This window comes from Rissa tridactyla, chromosome Z (assembly GCF_028500815.1).
Source record: "Rissa tridactyla isolate bRisTri1 chromosome Z, bRisTri1.patW.cur.20221130, whole genome shotgun sequence".
Classification (NCBI taxonomy): Eukaryota; Metazoa; Chordata; class Aves; order Charadriiformes; family Laridae; genus Rissa; species Rissa tridactyla.
The window spans coordinates 47,004,728-47,024,044 of record NC_071497.1 but is presented as its reverse complement, the minus strand read 5'-3'; the positions used below and the strand labels follow the sequence as shown (position 1 = coordinate 47,024,044).

At 36.3% G+C, this 19,317-nt stretch overlaps 1 protein-coding gene across 3 annotated transcripts in view; it reads left to right on the top strand.

Annotated features, from left to right (window-relative positions):
- PCSK5 (proprotein convertase subtilisin/kexin type 5) overlaps positions 1–19,317 on the top strand; it is a 252,572-nt gene that overhangs the window by 122,469 nt on the left and 110,786 nt on the right. For all 3 annotated transcript variants that reach the window (XM_054184936.1, XM_054184937.1, XM_054184938.1), the window contains exons 8-9: positions 1,641–1,853; positions 12,055–12,155. In XM_054184936.1, the coding sequence (XP_054040911.1) occupies positions 1,641–1,853; positions 12,055–12,155 (314 nt within the window). The remainder of the gene's footprint in view (positions 1–1,640; positions 1,854–12,054; positions 12,156–19,317) is intronic.

Sequence of the window (19,317 nt, the reverse complement as noted above, 5' to 3'; positions counted from 1 at the left end):
TGTAAACACTAGCCAGGAGAATTTGATATTTAACTTATTTTGCTGGAGAGAAGAGTCTCTCCAGGTAGTATAGTTTTATTAAACTCACTAAATGAAATTCATCAGTGTTTGGGAACTCAAGCCTGGATTGTGAACTGTGAGGGTTTTTTGTCTTACAGTTATGCTCAGCACGAAAAGCCCTAGTAAAACCCCTCTGAGTATCAGGATTAAATGAATCTTTGAATTGCTAATTGTTTAAGGTTGACCTGGCAGATGTCCAACAGCTATCTTTATGTTTTCTGTGGTACACAGTTGTACTCTGGTTGGAAAGAAAAACCCCAAAGAAACAAACAAACTCCTCCCATGGCCAAGCAATTAATTCACGCACAGAAAGTAGTGTTTTATGCCTTGTAACATTAATTTATCATACACAGGGGTGGGCCTACCCAAAAACCAGATAGATACTACATGATGACTTGCAAGCAAATGAAGTATAAATGAGACTGTTAGCATAATTGTAACTGAGAGGTATGATCCATCCTTTGAGTGTCATGTAAGAAAAGGTAACGCAATTTAGCTTAATCAAAGGTAAGTTTAGTGCTTCGGTGAACCTTTCTTATCTGAATGGTACAGTGCTTCCACATAGTGAGTGCTGATAATTAATGGAGGTCATAAAGTTGCATGAATCTGAATTTCATTCACGGGCATGAAATATGTAAATATAAGTAAGGAAAAGCCCGATTACTCATATATCGGTAATTCTTAATTCCCACATATTAGCAGTACAGGTTGCTGATCATCTTCACTTTTCATATCAATGCCTATTTAAGAGGCACTTATTTAGAACCACCAAAAATGTTCTGATTCATTTGGATACTATATAACTTCGGTATGCTAAGAAAATGTCAAGGTGAGGTTACCTATTTTAAGTCCTTATTTGAAATTATGAATGTGCCAAAGTAACTTGCCCAGCTAGTCATATATTTAAAATATCGTGCTGAACTAATGCTTTAGTGCTTCATTAGAATAGATTTATAAGAATCTATTTGCCCATTTTTGTTTATACATTATGTTCTGTATTTAGCATTCATAATGGACTAACTGGGTTGGACTGGATGACCTGAGGTCCCTTCCCACCTCAGGTGTTCTGTATTTCTGGGGTTGGTAGTGTCTGTGAAACAAAGATTCTCTGGTTCACAGTGTATAATGCTACCCAAACAACATCTAGTGCCACCAGGCAATCCAAGAAACAGCTGAGAACGCCCTAATAAGTGAAAGGTATCATGTGTTACAAAGGTTTTTAGTTTCCAGTGTGGTATTTCTTTTCCTTTTCCAACCCAGTATGATGTTTTAATGCTTCCTTGGAGTCTTCAACACCTCTTTCTTGGTACAGCAGTATAGCATAGATGCAGAGCAACAGACACTGTATAAAAGTTGTTTCTAAAGCTGTGTTCATACCATTCATTTTCTGAATTTTTCTGTTGTCTGATTCTGAACTCTGCTAAATCCTGTTTTCATTTGAGATTCTTCTCAGTGAGCTAGTTTTCTTTTATTGTCTTTCTCTCATCAGATGTCTTTTGGGGGGAAAAGACCTGTTTGTTAAGCACGTGAGGGGGAAAAGGAGAATTATTAATCAAATCTTTTGTGCTGTTTCCAAACAGGGAAGAAGAGGCTTAGGTTCAGTCTTTGTTTGGGCATCTGGAAATGGTGGAAGAAGTCGAGACCACTGCTCCTGCGATGGCTACACCAATAGCATCTACACTATCTCCATAAGCAGCACAGCTGAAAGTGGGAAGAAGCCATGGTATCTGGAAGAATGTGCATCCACACTAGCTACAACGTACAGCAGCGGTGAATCTTATGACAGGAAAATAGTACGGTTTTTATATTTTTTTAAAATGTATATGGGTTTGTGTTTTGTGTAGTGACTTTGGGGGGAGGGAGAGAAAGAGAGCTTATTTATACTAATTAATGGGTTACTTTAGGAAAAAAAACTATGTGGGCATTTAGCCCCAGTGTGTTACTTGGTTGGAGTCACCATACTGCTCTTTGAAACCAGCATGGGTATCTCTACATGTTGCAGCCTAATGCAGTGCAGGTATACCCAGTTCATAGCAGGTTTTTCCACTCACCTAGTTGCTGCCATCTCTGAGTGATGCTTTCAAAGATACTATTGCCACTGCCACTGGAACTGATTTCTTTCATCAACAGTATCTTGTAGCCCATCAGTAAGCCTGAGAATGAATCCTTCTTTTGTTTTTAAACCAGTTATCAATAGTTTTCACATTTTATACAAATGATAATAGCAGTTTTCCTACATACCTCTCTATTTTCTCAGGTTTATTTTAATCCAGCATCATTCCTCTTTTACATTCATTGATATTCAATTATTACACATATTGCTGCCTACTTCAACTAGATGATAAATTGTAAGCAAGATTAAGCTCATCTTTCCTGTGTTGTTACTCATCTCCATCCAAAACAGCCAGCATCCATTTTGCATTATGTTCTCATCTTGGCTGGAAACCAACAAATTATTTTAATTCTGTTTGATAATCTATTGATACCATTAGTATTTGAACACTGTATCTGCTTTTTCAAATTGAGTGCATTCAATATGCTTTCTAGTACTCAATATACTACTCCTTTTAACCTTCTAAACCCTTGTACTAGGATTAATCAGGTTTGCTAATACTGTCGTCTCTCCTGCTTATTTATTCTAGTGTGCAATTTACAGATCTTAATTTCTTCCTGATCATAAAATTTAGGGATTTAAGTTTCCCCTCCTGCAATGTTTTCTTAAGCACCCATCTAACATTACCTTCTTTCTGGTCCATAGCAGATACCTCTCTTGGTGTCAGTGAGGAGTTAAAAATTCTTGCAGCTATGTTTTTTTAATACTGTCTTTCAGGATTCTGGGATGCTGGCCATCCCTTCTTGGATTCTTCCTTATTTACAGATGATCTAATTTTTGTTTTAAACTTGTTCTGAGGTACTTCTTCGTTCCAGTAATTTTTCTGTTCTTAACTTGCTTCTCTCCACTGAAACCTTATCTCTCTTCCTGGCATGCTTCTTATTCTCCCTGATAAATAATAATAAAGAAAAGAAATTACTCTGTCTCCTAGCAGTCCTCACTTGTGTGATTAAATTCCCTCTACTGTCCTTTAAAAGACCTCCACTGACTTCTTCATGTTTAAGTGAAACTAATACAATATAAGGTGAGCAGGGGCAATCACTGTTCCCCAACTTGGCCTCTTGCTGAGCCAAGCGTGTAGGACTTCCCCGAGTCCTTCAAATCCAGCAGTTGCTGTCAACTCAACAATAATTTTTATAAATACAATCAATCTTGCTTTCAAAGTTTCCAGTGATAGAAAATCCACTTAAATTTAGAGCAAATGGTTTCAATTACCCATTGCCATTAAAAAAATTCCCTTGATTGCTCTCTGAGCTCCTCTAGCTTTGATTTCTAGGCATTTGGTTGTGTCACAGATTTTATTGCTAGTATGAAGAGCACTCTAGTTGTCTGACATCTTTCTACCCGTGTGGACTGACCAGTTAATCCCTTTTGATAAATGAAGGTAAGCTTCTTGCATCATTCTGTGTAAGGCATGTTTTCTTATAAACCCTCTCCCATTTTGTGAGCTTTGAGCACCCAAACTGGACATACCAGTCAGGGAGTAACAGTATCAGGAAAAAGTGTATCTGTGAGTGCCAGCTCAGTTCCCCATTCTTTACACGTTAAGCCTGACTGAGACTTGTAATGTGTTCATCGTTGTGTGATGCCCAACCTGCTTTCAGAGCTGCTGCTTCTCCTTCTCAGAATTGGTGGTCCGAGGACAGATAGCAGGGTGCTTATGGGCTCTTTATTGCACCATTTACCACTGACTGTATTGGTGTAGTACTCAGTCCAGACCAGCCCTCATCATCACTTTCTCCAAAGTTTTTCCAAGTGCAGCATTCATCAGAAGGTGCTTGTGTTTTCTTCCACGTCTCTGATAAAAGCCTTAAGTTATACTAAGGCCAAGAAACAAATTGTAGAAGGCCTGACTAGAAACAAGGCTCATTTCTTGTATGCACTATAAGCATATATATATATATATACATATATCAATCATTTTCTGTTTCTAAGTATATATCTGATTTCTTATATATGCTTACATTTTTATACCGTGTAATTTTAAATCTGTATGTTATGTATATTTTTAATCTCTTAAATATAAATATTTTTTAATTTTTTTAATGTGCAGTATCACACTATGTGTCTTGTAGAATCTTGTCTATACTACTTTCAACCAAAGCGGTGGCCAGAAAAAAATACTGCAGCACTTTGGCAAGCTCTCATTTCCAGCAGCTTATGTTATCCACCATTAAATATGCTACTAGTTAAATTAGTTGAAATCCTGTATCAGCTGTTTTACACTAGATAAAAACTTGGCAAATAGATTAAATTATTAGGGCAATACTGCTCACCCTTTCAAAACATTGACACTGTGTGGGTTTTCTTTCGATCTTCTGGAACTTCTCCAGTGTTGAAAGACTTGCTAAAATCAACAGTACAGTATAACGTGTTCCCTTTCCAGCTCTTGTAAAAGTCTTTGGTGCTTCCAAATTTTCTGATTTAAGCTTGCTATTTAAAATAGCTATAAATAGGAAGGTGATTTATCATCTTTGGATGCTCTGAAAACTTCCTTTAGTTTTTTTAGGTTTTTGTTTGTTTTTTTTTTTTCCCCCAAAAAGGAACATCCAGTGAAATAGCCATTTACTATACACTGCTATTAATTATTCTATTATTTCTGGACAATTAAAACAATATTGGTTTGGGGGTTCTTCTGCTTCTGATGTATTTGAAAATAAAACATCCTTATCATTCATTGTGTTCTTGTGGGCTTCACCATTTGACCGTTGTCTTTCCTTACCACCTGTATGCCCCTTCTATCTTCTAATTTTTGTTCATTTCTATCCATTTCGTCTTTTAGTCACTTAAATTTATTCATTTATTACTTCTTGCACCTGTCAATGCTTGTTTTGTTGACCACTATATCCTTGCTCTTTTTTTAAACATCTAGGTAAAATATCCGTATGTTTCTCAGTCCATATTTAGCTGATTTAATCTTTGTGCATTCCTCTGATTTTTTAACAGAAACAGTTTTCTTGATGATTGTCTTCAATTTTTTTCAATTCCCATGGCCTTTCTGCTTTTACAAAATTACTATTTCAGTAAGACACCATTGCTTATTTCTGACTTGTCACTCCCTTATGACTTAACACTAGCCTCAAAAACTCCTGGAGGTGATCTCAACTTATTGGTTAAAGCCTTTATTGTTAAAGGTTTTCTTATGAACCATGAGAATAGATAATTTTTTAGTTTACTGAAGTAAAGTACCCATCAATTCTAGAATTTATCCACTGTGCTAATACGTGCAGGTTTGTATTTACTGTAAGATTTTTGAAAGGTATACTTTACAAAGAAGAGACTAATTATTATGTATTGAATGAAGATACATTATCCCATAATTACAGATATAATGAACAGATTTTACATAAACATTATTGAAAAGATTTAAAGAGATGCCTCTTTAAAAATGTCTTTAATGTGGATTTTCCATTGGAGATCTCCACAGTCTATCAGAGATAAGTAAAAATGACTTCAACTTTAATTGAAATACATCAATTCTGTAAACACTGATTGCTTTTACTAATCAGAACCTCCACTCTTTTGGGAGCAATCCAGTTGCATATGCCAATTTTAGATTATTCCTACAGAGTGCATCATTTTGCACAGTGAGTCGTAAAAGCATAAGCATACTAAGGAGCCATAAGAATTAACCCAAGCCTGTTGATCCTTTGTTTACCAGAACTTAATTTACCCTTGACTACTCTTGTGCAAAGCAAATTTGATGTTGTGTGTGCCATAAGATTCACTGATCTCAAACGCTTGAATATCAGGCCATAAATATTCTCTCCCAGATTCTTCTTCCAGTACTATATTATCAATTGACTTCTGAAAAACACAACCTGTCTGAGGGTGTCTTACTACTGGTACTTGGCATTTAAAGCCAGGCAAGCCTGTTCCCCCTCCAGACACCTTCAGTGACAAGCCAAACAGTGTACAGTAGATGCAGTCAATTGCTTTCTGTTTGTATTGTGTGTAAACCAGTTATCCCCGTAAGAGATAACAGCAACATGCTTCTGTTACACTACAGCCTAGCGAGAAATGTTGAGAAATTGTGAAGCCAGCTTTTCAAACTAAGTACAGGGACATGGCTTTCGCCTGTGTTACTGCCTTGCTCATAGTCTGATTTTGAGAGCAATAATAACAGTATCGCTATTCTCTTATCCAGCTTGTCTGCTAAAATCCAGTCCTCCTAAAGACCTGTCAAACCTCATTTACCTTGAAAAGGTAAATCTGTTTGAAACAAGAACTGAACTAAACACAGAACTGAAAATTTTGAGGACAAAGGTTTTGGACTGCTATAAAGTGCTGAAAGAGTCTAGAATAAAAATGTGTGTTTGTTTTCATTGTTGTACCACACATCCTTTTCACTGCATCATATCTCACGTTTTTGTTTAGACTGCTGCTCCTTTTGAGTCAGAGATTGTCTTCATATCTTTCCACAAAAAGCTTAGAGCTTGCAGTAAGTTTAAAGGGAAAAATAACAATAGAAGAAGAATAGAAAGATTATTATTAAATTTAAATTCTCCAAATTCTATTATGCATATGGATTTATATGCAATATCTAATTTAGCTATGAAGGGCTCAACTTCATGCCATAACATGAAAAGAGTAACAGTATTTTATCAAGACACATGGTGATTTTGTTTGTTGGAGTAAGACTCTCACACTCAAAGTAGGAAACAGAAATCCTACTGTAGTAAATCAGGAAGAAGTGACCTGGCATTGAATTTACTATCAAAATCAAATGAACTCATTCGTATTTTTTGTCATGTAACTCAGAACAAAACCCAATATCATGTGAGGTTCTTCAATGTTGTAGTACAGAAATTCCTGTCCATGGTTAAGGGACAATGAATGGTTACAGCTTTATAGTGTCATGTTGCACAGTTCCTTCATATTTTTCCTAGCAGTTCTTCAGTTTAATATCTTTTTTTTTCTTTTCTGTTTTTCTATCCAATATGTGCAGAATGTATTATAAGGTAGATTAAGAAACAGTAACCAAACGTTAGGCACTCATTGCGTGGAATAAAAATTCTTACAAAAATGTTTTAGTTTCAATATGGAGTAATAGAATAACCAACACTTTTATAACTACACAAAAGACTTTTTTTTTCTCTTTTTGTTACTACACATTTTTATAATTGCTTGTTAAAAATATAGGATGTAACATAATTTTAGAAGGTTCCTACTCTGGAGGGTTTTTTCAGTCTTGTACAATGATAGCTTAAGAACATAATTTCATCTACACATCTCTGTCTTCCATATGGAGCTTTTTTTACTGACTTTGAACTAAAGAAAATGGAAGCAAATTCTGGCCTGAAATAATTTGAACTAACAATTACAGTGAAACACACACTGATGTTACCATCTTGCGTGAATTCCTTGTTGCTCAGGGAAGGTACTCCAAGTGTGCTTCACTTTATGCCAAATTTTATTGCAGTAATTATTAGCCCATTATGGATCGAGTTTCCAACCTTTGGGTGTATTAACATGCCCGAAGTGTGCAAACATTTCACAGATGCAGCTGGATGTATGCCTTTTACATAGACTCTTAGAGGAAAGAACTAGAATTACTTTTAGGTGTTTTGAAGAGCAGCTGCAAAGTGCTAGCACAAGCATAGGCAGAGAAACTCCAACTCCGGGACAAAGGCAAAGCAACAGTAGGTAAAGACCATAAAATACATACTTCTTTAGAGAGGTTATCTCTCACAACAGAGTGAGTGCAGAAGTATTGGCTAATAATACACAGTTGTGAAGGTATTTTTTCCTATTATTCTCTTCTCTGCTGTTTGAAATACTATAGGACAATGCTGGAAGATAGCTTCCCCACTTCAAACTGTGCAGCTAGGATGGGTTAAGCACCACCTGACATAGTTATCTATATCGGCTTTTCATTTATCAAATATGTTGCACAAATGCATCACATTTCTTTTGAATTCCTTTTTCAAATTATTTCTTAAAGCACTAAGGAATTTACATATGAAAGTCCCTCACAGATATAAACCTAATACATGACTTACCTTCTGAAAATAACCTCTCTACTTACTGTTCCACCTGTTTCTTTGTTTTCTAAAAAATGCCAATTCATCTGCTGAGTTTCTTTCTCTTCTAAGATGTATTTCTGCCTTGCTGACTAGCTTCTGCTCTAAGAAGAACTTAAAACAAAAACAACAAAAAAAATCCATCTCCAGCCAGTTCTTCAAACAAAACCAAAAACCTGCTCTTGTTCAGAAGCTCTTTCAGGGTGTCAACATACACACAACATGACACCTTCAATTTTGAGTAGTTACAGATACACAAAGGATGTGAGAAGGAACAGTAGATTTTTGTTAAACCCTTGTTACTTCTAGGGACACGGGTTCATAGAAATCAACGTATCTTGAAGAACTCTAGCAGAAAGTAAAAAGTGGTGCAATCAGTTCAGAAAGCTCATGTCATGAAATAGCAAGAAATGCAGGGGCTTGTGAAAGGAAGAGTAAGTATGTTCTCTGCTAAGGGAAATCCCATTTTTGACCTTAGTCATTAACCTCACAATTGATGAAACTATGGAAAGATTAATGATACAGCCTTAATAATGTCTGTACAGAAATGGTATCTCCTTAATTCTTCAGAGCAAGTTGTTTCTATAAAAGTAGTACAGCGTGTCTAGAGTTTTTTCTTTAATAAATGTGTGGGTGTTCTGAAAGCTGTTGGTCTTCTGCATATGGCGGGTATTACAGTGCATAGTGGTGATTCATATCATTTTTGTCTGTCTTTCATCAGCTCTCTGTCCTAGATTGCTAATTTAATGTTGGTTAAACTAGGGCAGTACCAGAAACATTGTCATTGTCTTTAGTCAAATCTAGTTGATTCAAAAGACAGACATGGATATAACTCATGGCCCTAGAAATATTGCATGGACTTCTCCTGGGTAGTCTAATCAGGATTTTCATAGATTAGCAGTTTTTACAAAAGTAATTGAAGTGTACAAACTTGTACTCAACAAAAGATTCAAAAATTTCTCCTTCTCCCCACCCTATTGATCAGAATGACAGCTAACAGACACTAATGACAGCTTCATGGTGCTGTCAAATACCATGTCCTTTTATTGTGATTAATGATGTTGCACTCGTATGGTTCAAGAATTTGCAGCACCATTTTTCTTCTTGAAACTTGCTCGCCTGTTGGTGGTCCTGTACTCTTTTTCTCTCAGGGTAGGCATGACACTTCTCTGACAGTGAATCCATAGTGCTGAAAAACATGCCTCAGATCTTGGAGGTAATTTACACCTAAACATCTCAGCTCCTGTCAGTAGCCCTCCTTTGAAATAGCTTAAATGGGATTTCCACTTAGGAAGCTTTCCCTACACATTTTCTGCTGAAATATTTGCTAAGTGAAAGAGAGACATAAAGGTTTGTAGTTCAAACTGCTGCCACAACATCCACTTAAACCGTGAGAGACGGCATTGCCGAATAAAAGAGTTTTCATGGTTTATTGTGCTTGGTATTTGTAGGTCGGGGACAATAAAAACTCTATGGAATCATGTTCTTCCAGAGGATGAGAAACACAGATAGCACAATGCAGTGTGATCTTCCCTATGCTGAGAGAGGCTGTCTCTTAAGGAAAAAATGCGCTGAGGGCACTTCTCCCCGCCCGAGCTCCTGTAGGCTTTGCTACCCATTGGTCCTCTGAGGAAAGTGCCTGCTGCCTACTTCTTTTTGCAGTGGAGAAGGTACCAGACCAGAACAGAGACAAGCATATATTAGTCTCTTATCCTGCCCTCTCTTTTTCCTGGCCTCCCTTCCACTCCTCACCACAGCACTGGCCAGTGCTTTTCCAAATGGAATCTTGTATGTCTCTATTTGGGTGCATGTCATCCTGTAGTCTTTGGACATGTCAATCCCACCTGCAAAATCACTACTTGCATTTGCACATATAGGCAATGTAATGTTGGGGCTGTTCCTGCTACAGTTTCATCTCTTAATATTGTCAGGGCATTTATGGAATTTACATGCATAAATTTTTTTTCCAACCCAATAATTGTCATTGTCTAAATTAATAAACAGCCAACAGGAGAGAAAGCAAGAGATAAAGAAATTATGTGAACATTTTATTTATGGGGTTCAACTTCTATCTGATGACAGATAAAAAAAATTATTTAACAAGGTGTGCATTTACAAAGAATATTAAATAATACAGGAAAAAGATTTCTTTATAGACTTCATTATTCAAGAAATCTGGCCTTTGGTAAGCTTACTTATTTAAGGATATGACATTATATATGCTTTAGTCTAACTTTTTCAACTTCTAGAAGCTTCCATTGTTTCACTTGCTCACTACTTGCTTTCAACAATCATTTCCTGGGTGCAGTTAGCTCCTTCTCTATTAGAATTTTTTGTGTTAGCTTGCGTATGCTTACATGTTGTATGAACTTTCAGCAACCTTATACAAATTATGTAATACATATACTACTGAATACGGCTAATGCAAATGTGTGAAACCTCCTACGTGCAATTGCTTGTATTCTGCCTAGATGGGATGTGGCTGTTTTTCCAGATCATATTTTGCATATCTTGTGGTTTCAGAGATAGACAGGCACTTTTACGTGCCCTGTGCTTTTTTGTGGTTTTTCAGTCCTCTGATCCTTTCCACCAATCTTTGCGCATATTGGTCTGGTAAATGAAGTATCATACTAGTGAATTAGAGGAAATGGAGACACAGTAATTCTGTATACCTAGGTAAGAATCTGTGCAAGAAACTTCTCCTCTGCCCCTCAGGCAGATATTTTACGTCTCATAGTGACTGAATCTCAGAGATCATCTGAAATGCTGAGAATTAAGATTTGGCATCGCAGATCACTCACTCTGACAGCTTCATGGAGGTTTCCATGCTGTGGACTGTTATCTGCTAGTTACTGTCCTCAAGTCCACGTGGGTTTTGCTTGAGCTTCTGTTAGGCAGCAGTGACGTCTTGTGTCTACAACCTTGCTCTTGCTAGGAACCATGTCTTTGGGAAGAACACAGATTAGAATCACTTTAGATTAGCATTGCCTGAAAGAAGCAGAATTTAGAATAAACACATTTTTGTGTATGATTTACTGTCTTACAGAAAGGATCTGCCTAAAATTCATTATGAGATAGAACATCCTAACACTGGAAGACTGTGCCCCTAGTCAGTATTGCACATTACAGTTTATACATCCATTTAGATGACATATAAAAATATGTGGCAGCATATAATTAAGCAATACATAACAATTTAAAGCTGCAAATAACTAATTGACTTGTCGTGTCTAGGCCAAATTTATGATTACATCAGGATTTTCCAGTGAATTGTTGCTTAATTTCATGTGAATTATTGCATAAGGCATGAAGGAAGGATTAAACACAATACTTAGCATGAGCCCAACTGTATTCTATTCTGTCACATACTTCCAGTGTGACTTCAGACAACATAATTAAGTCCTCCATACCTCCTTTATAGTCTCTAAAATGGGCATAGCTGGTCTGTATATAGGGAGCACTGTAAGATTTAGTTCTTTCCTGTTTGTAAAGCACTTTGAGATTCTTGGATGAAAAGTGCTCTATAAATGCAAATAGAAGGGCAGAGTTCTAACTATGGAGTTTTAAAGCCCTCTGCATGTTTTTCTAATTAACAAGTCGTTTTGTTGATAATGCCATGAAAAAAATGGAGACTAACTTATGTTTTTAGTGCAATACAGAGAACGCTTCTCCAAGTTCACAAGTGACTTCAGGCTCAGAACATCCAACGTCACGTATTCAGACACCTTGTTTTTTTTTCCTTTCCTTGCAATGAAAGAAGGAAATACCCTCCACGTACATGTGACTCATTTGAGCAAATGAAACCTGTTATGATTTTTGAAGCTGTGTTCTAAATTTCACACATTCAATTTCTTCCAGATCACCACAGACCTGAGGCAGCGTTGCACAGACAGCCATACTGGAACCTCAGCCTCTGCACCTATGGCTGCAGGCATCATTGCACTGGCACTGGAAGCAAAGTAAGATCTCAGTTATACTCTGAAAAAAAAATTAAGCGTACAGAAAGATCTTTCTCACTCATCCAGCACCTTTTTCCAGGGATCTCAAAGTGCTTTGGAAACTTTGTTGTAGTAATTCACAACACCCTTCCAAGGGCAGGAGAGATCTGTGAGCTTATCTCACATGCAGGAAAGCTGACACCGTGGAAATGACGACAGAGTACTCCACGCTGAAAGAACTTGAAATGGTGTTGAGCCCAGGTAGTTTCCTCTGAGTGATGTATAGCATCCTCACAATGTCTTAGAGTACCCTCACAGTGCTGCCCAGATCAGCTGTACTCTGCAGGCTATTGTAGGTCACCTCTTGCGTTCATCAGGGTCCTCTTAGCAGTGTCCGTTCTTGAATGTTGAAGAAAGTTTTGGGATAGCGTTAGGCTACCATGAACAGAAATTAAGATAGTATGAAAAATAAAATTCTCAACTTCTGCATGCTGACACAAGTCCGTTTTTTCTAATGGGTTAAGTTCCTCAGCTGTAAAAACCATGGATAGTGTAGCTCCATAGTCCTTTTCCTTTAACTTAGAAAAGTTTCCATCTTACAAGTGTTTTCTCAACTGCAGGATTTTTTATTTGGGTCTAATGTATATATTTAATGTGCTTTACGGAGCATCAGAAATACTGGAGATTTATCAGGTAAATCTATATTTCAGAACCTTTTGCATTACTTTGCATAGTGTTGGATAATATTTGCAGGTCTATGGTGGAATTCTCCACCCCAAATCCTGCTTGAAATCAAATGTTTTAAAGTGATTCTATTAAAGTCTGAAGAAAACCAGTTTTCTCTAGGAGCAGCCAGTTCCTTTGAAGGAAGTAAAAAATTTGCACACAATTGTCATTTCAAATTGTATGTAATTCATAGCAGCAGAATTATGTTTCCATCTTTAATGTTGCTTTTTTGAAGAATGGGCCAATGTTCAACACAGAATACTTTTTTGCTGTTGAATTACGGTCATGAGAATAAGAGTTAGTAATTGAAGAGCTGACATAATCTTAAGTAGTGCAGTGCTTGTATCATTATAATTAGATTTTCTAAATGCAGTCATTAGAAACAAAGGTATTTTGAAAAGTTAATATAGTGCTATTGTTTAAAAAAAATAATCTTTCTAATCTCTTCTTAATATGAGTTTAAAAATCTTTACATTCATTCTAAACAATCTTCACATGCAGATAAAATTGTATGTGCCAAAGCTTCATTCTACTTAAAAGTTTTTCTAAGTATTTCTTAATGAATGGAGGTTGCTTGTAATTTATTGTTCGTATTTTATATGTTATTTTCTGTGCATTTTCTGAGAAATCATTGTTGTGGTTGCAAGTTTCAAAGAGTTACTGCACACAGTACCTACATCCAAGCTATTGCTGATTATGACGTCTTAAAACACACTGAGAAGCTTACACTTTACACAACCTTCTTTCTCTGGGAACTTTGGTGACTATAGCAATGGGAAATCCAAGTTAGTGCCTATGGACTAGTGTAGGTTTTTTCCATATTAATAGTTATTGTGATAGGAGCAAAGACAAGACCATATTAAAGCTTCACTGTGATGATGGAGACAACATGTGCCAGCGACTAAAGATCCTAGTCACATTTTTGCATTTGTAGTATTCTGTTGCATGAGGCTAACAAGAGATTCAGGGTGAAAATGTATTGATTTTTCCTCCTTTCAGATTCTATTCAGTTTCAGTGTATGAAGGGTGCTTACTTATTTCCAAATCTTAGCCTGTGTATTTTAATAGTTCCAAAGGAATTATATTAATAATATCATAAATGTGGTGTTGTTCATTTGTGTTCACTTCACTAATGTTTCTCTCCTATGTGTACTTACAAACAATTTTCTGAATACAGCCATGAAAGAAAAAAGAAAAAAAAAAAAAAAAGAAAAAAAAAAAAAGGAAACTAGGGAGATAAATATTTCCAGGTTTTCCATCCTAGTTTTTTGCATAAATTATTACAGTCCTATGGTTGGAGAAACCTTTGGTCTTGTGAAGTTATAGATTATGAAGTAAGGTCTTTAATATTATAAGGAGATCGTAGATGCTGTTTTATTGACTGGGATTTGTTTGCATGACATTCAGATTATTATTAAATTTATTATTATTAAATTATTATTTTATATTATATTATATTATATATATTATATTATATATAATATATATAAAATATTAATATATTAATATTAATAATTATAATTAATATTTTATTAATTAATTTAATTAATTTAATTAATAATTAAAATTAATATAAATAATATAAATAATTAATAATAAAATAATATATAAAATATTATTATTATTAAATCTGAATTATTAAAATTCAGATTATTTTAAGCAGTTTCTGAATGGTAATTCTTATTTATTTGTCTGATTTGAAGGTTCAGGTTGTATTTTTCACCTGCAATACCTGCCAGTTTAGGTGATTCTAAATAAGTGCTGGGAATTAAAGTACACAAAAAGTTTTGAAGACATCTTAAGTATTTTCTCCAATACTTTTAAAATATAAGGCATGTAAAGGACACATGATATTGTGCCTTAGCATAAGGGCTTACTGGAACTAGTTTGCATTCAAAAAGAGTTTGAATTTACATAGTTTCTTTCTTAGATTCCATATTAGTGCCTGAGATAATAGCACTAGTGTTTCTATGAGATTTTTAAAAAAGACTAGCCGCAAAGGGGATTTGCAAGGTTAATTATGCTCCTCATACAGCAAGCTGCTTAAAAATTGGAGCACTTAGTCCTGAACACTTCTTGAATATGTCTGTAATAATGTATAGTTTCGTTCCACTTCGTGCTGGAAAACACAATAAATTATGCTGTGGAAGGGTTTTGAGTCTATGAGGTCGGTTATCCCCAGTAGCCAAGTTCTGTTCCTGGGAGACGTCAGGAGGTGGACAGAGCACTTGTCTGGCCTGGATATGAGTTAGAACGGCCAAGAGGTTGCTTCAACTCACACGCAAAGGTACATTAAACCAATGGAAAATAGCAAGGCAGATTTCCACTCCAACCTGCCAGTTTCTTTCTTTGATAAGCCCCATATGGTAGGATTGGCAAATAGCTGATGGAGAACCTCTTACCTGCCTACTGATTTGAACCCTCCACTTAGTTGTTTTTTCCAACTGCGATCTGCCCCTGACATCCTGGCAAGAAATTGTTTTGGGCTGGTGGTCTGCTTACTACCCCAATTTCAAAAAATGTGAACACGTCTTTTCTTATTTTTGGTCCAGTATTTGAGGATCAAGTGGCATGTCTTCCTTCAGGAACCAAAGAAGTTTAACTGAGTTTCAGACTGCTTGGTTGGAATCCCTGATGGTGAAATGCAGAAATGTAGATATGCAACAGCTGTCACAGAAAGACAGACGTCTCTTAATCTTCATATTCTATGGTTTTCTTATGGTATTCAGGTAGTTAATTGTTTTATCTGGTGATTCCCAGTGTATCTAGTATCCTGTTCAGGCTTTATGAATGAATACTTGCTTATGTATTGCACTTCTTAGTCATTACATAAAGTTGAATTTTGCTAATTGTAAACCAGAAATTATGGATACAAAGTATAATCAATTTAGGCAGCAGAGGCAGCAGTGTTGTTACTAAAAATAAACTATTTGCATTGCATAGTACCCTCTACTGTTGATATCAGAAATATCCTTTCTCATTGATGAAAGGTTTGAATTTGGGATTTGGGTAAATCAGAGTCAGGAGGGAGAGTATCCCCACATTTCTGCCAGTAGGCACTGGGACATGTTCCTTTGGAGAAGCCAAATTAAAAAAAAACAATTTACGTTGGTGACAGAAGAATGCATTATACATCCCCAAGTGAACTGCATGCTCCACTATCTGTAAGTCAATACTTGTTTTCCAACCCATGCTATATAAACGGCAGTTACATGAGTAAGAAGTAACACTTTAAATGGAAGTATTAATCTGCTGTATTTCTACTGCGTGGTATGCTCAGTGGTATAGCTTTGGAGAGAGTCTTGTTTTCTTCCATGGTTCTCTTCACATGAGCTATATACTTCATTTGTCTTTGGTTACATGAAACCAAGGCTAGAACAAGGTAGTGCTGGGAAGAGATAAAGAATTTCAGTGAATTCTGATACCAATCATCCATTCAGAAAAGTGACAATGTACTGCATTCTTCAAAAAGGCGGTAGAACAAAGTGTAATTACTGAGATAAAAGGAAAATGGAGTTAATGTTGCAAGGGGTCAAGAGTGTCAGAGGAAGATACTTTGGATTTCTGAAAACTGATCAGATACTTGCAACACTTCCCATATTGATTGATTTTCTTACAGAAAGGAGAAAAGCAGTGTACTGTCTAGCAAGGGGCAGTTTTGGATACAGAGGACATATTTCTGTTACATCAAAGTTATGAGGGGTTTTCTTGTTCATAAATAGACTCAGAGGCTAAAGTTGATGAGACAGTTGAGGCAAAATGTGGAAGTGCTGTCAAGTGACCTCTGTATGTAGGCTTTCAGTGTAAGAGAAGGAGAGGTTATCATTTACGTCCATCAGCTGTAGCTAAGTCTTGCTCCATCGATTGATTGCCTATTATAAAAGAGAATGCTGAAGTGTGTGAGTTAGAAATCTTTTAGTGAATCTCTGCATTTTTGGAGTAGTTTTAAAATAATGCTCTTGATGGTGAAGTATTCGTAAACATAAATAAATGCTTAATTTAGAGCCAGTGTTTCTCTTAAGCTTTAACCACCTGCGCCACTTGGGCAATTTCAATTATTATATTGAGATTGACTTGGAAATACTTCCCTGAATTCAGGTTGCCCAGTATTTCCCATTTTAAGGTCCTGTTTTCAGTTACCTGTAACTTTGCCAAAGAATGATCGTTCAGTCTGAAATTTTCCATGTAACTTGCTTTAAAAAAGCTTTAAGAAAATTCCATCCAGGCATTTTTAAAATTGAGTCTAGGTTAAAAAAAATGTTTGACTGTGATAATTTTTAACTTTTTCATTGAATTTTACTGTGTCTGCGCTTTGGAGCAACAGCTAGAAATAGAACAAGTGGATAGCTGTTGTTCTGGTGCCAGGGCAATGCCTTTTACTTTTATAAGCGTTTCAAAAATCTCAGTTGGCATGTGCTCAGTTGAGAGTTTTAAGAGTTTGGCAGCTCTGATCCCTGTAGTTTCTTGGTTCTCCAGCCTCAGTTTTTAGGAGCTTCTTAGCACTGATGTCTGAAGTTGCTTTTAGGGGTGCTGCTAGTTGTTCACCTTGAGAGCAAGGAGTACATCTGCTTTTCCCTGTCTCTGTTCTTGCAGTGAGAGGAAAATGAAGAAGGTGGAGGAGGACCAGGTTTTCTGGATTGCGGTCTCCCTGCAGTCTTTCTTTTGAGATTCCTTGCACCACAGTGTCATAGTTCAACGGTATTAAAAGTGATCAGTATCATTGGACTTGGCAGATAGGTCAAATCTATAGCCTGGGTACCATGCTAATCATAACTGCCTGCATTAACCTAAGATCATGTAAGGCTTCCCCACCTGCACAATCACAGTTGGCTCTAAAACTGGCAACTGAACCAAGGTTTTTGTTGCTCTTGCTGCCACAGTAAGGAATGTGATTCAGGTACCTCTCAAACGGTTTCTCCTCAAAAAGTCATCATGATCAACCTGCAGGTGGGCCACTGATTGTTTTCTTTTTAGCACTTAGGATTTTCTGTCTCTGGGAAAAACACAATACTCTCCTGAATCTGCCACCACTATGTGCACTGCAGATTTGACACAAGTACACCAGAACACCAGTGCTAGTGGATACATGGCTGCTTCTCCTGCTGTTCATCTGAAGGAATGTATCTATCTGTCATGTCATATCACAACTTGCCTGTATTCTATCCTAAAAAACATTCTGAAGATAATACAAAAAAGATGGGTTTAGGCAATGCAAAAGCCTTCAAACACTGACTCTTGAAGAGACTAGGATGCATTGCAGAAACCATGGACATGCTGCATGAGCATAAACTGAATGACATAAAGTAGAGCCAGACATAAACTGATAAAGATGATGTTGTACAGGCAAATGCTATTACTTTGAAAAGATGTTCAAAAGCTATAGCTTTGAATGGAAAATTCTGATATCGTAGAATTTTTGAGCTTGAGATGTTTAAGATTAATATGTTTAAAGTATGAGTGATGTATTGAAGTTACTTAGTGACTGTTGAAATGGACAGATCCAATGTGTCTTTCCCCAGTGAAACTTGGCAAACTTCAGAATGTAATTAGTTTAAATTATGTGTTCTTAATGCGTAATAATCAGCAATTTGTTTTCAGATATGTATCACTGCTCTTCTTTGTCCAGTACCTAAATTAAGCCATTAATGGCAAAAGAGAAGGAATAAGACAATTTGTGTAAAAGGCTACTGACAGCAATTTTGATCCTAGAATGATATTTTCCCAAAATTTTATTAATTGCACATCTCTTTAGGCCGGGGTCTATTGCATATGCCATTAACACTACCAATAACTGAACTTTGATTTATAATATTTTCAGTTGCCCTTAAGTTTTTTAAGGGATTGCCATCTTTAGCCAGGCTTGGGTTTCTTTCAAAGGGATCTGGTTGGGTAAAATTGAATGCAAATCAGAAATTCAGGAGAAACGGCAAATTTCAGACCAGCAATCTAGAACCCAGAAAAGAAGTGTGAGCAAAGAAGGAACTGAGAGCTAACTGTGAAGTAACCAAATGGTTTTATTTGATATACTAGTTGAATGAACAGTAGTTTACCAGGTCAGAACATGAACAGACTACTAGAGCAGAAACTTAAGTAACATTTACAGGTGATCAGCAAGGACATAATATTATCTACTTTTCTAGCAGGAAATTAGAAGGGTTGTTTGCAGAGTATATGAAAATTAGAACCTATAAGGGTGTCAGACATGTCAAAACCACATGTTTTGTATGTCAATGTATGCATGACTGTATTGTTAAACACTGGGGTCCACTTTTGTATCTTCTTATTTTCAGGAATGATATGGCTATGATGTAGACTATTTAGACACATAAGCATAGGATAAGCACAGCAATTAGAGGCTGTCTTCATGTCTCATCCTTCTTAAAGTTCTGTTCTGCAACAGGCATCTTCACACTGACTCTTCATGCAACCTGGGAAAGAAGAATGTCTCCCATTAACA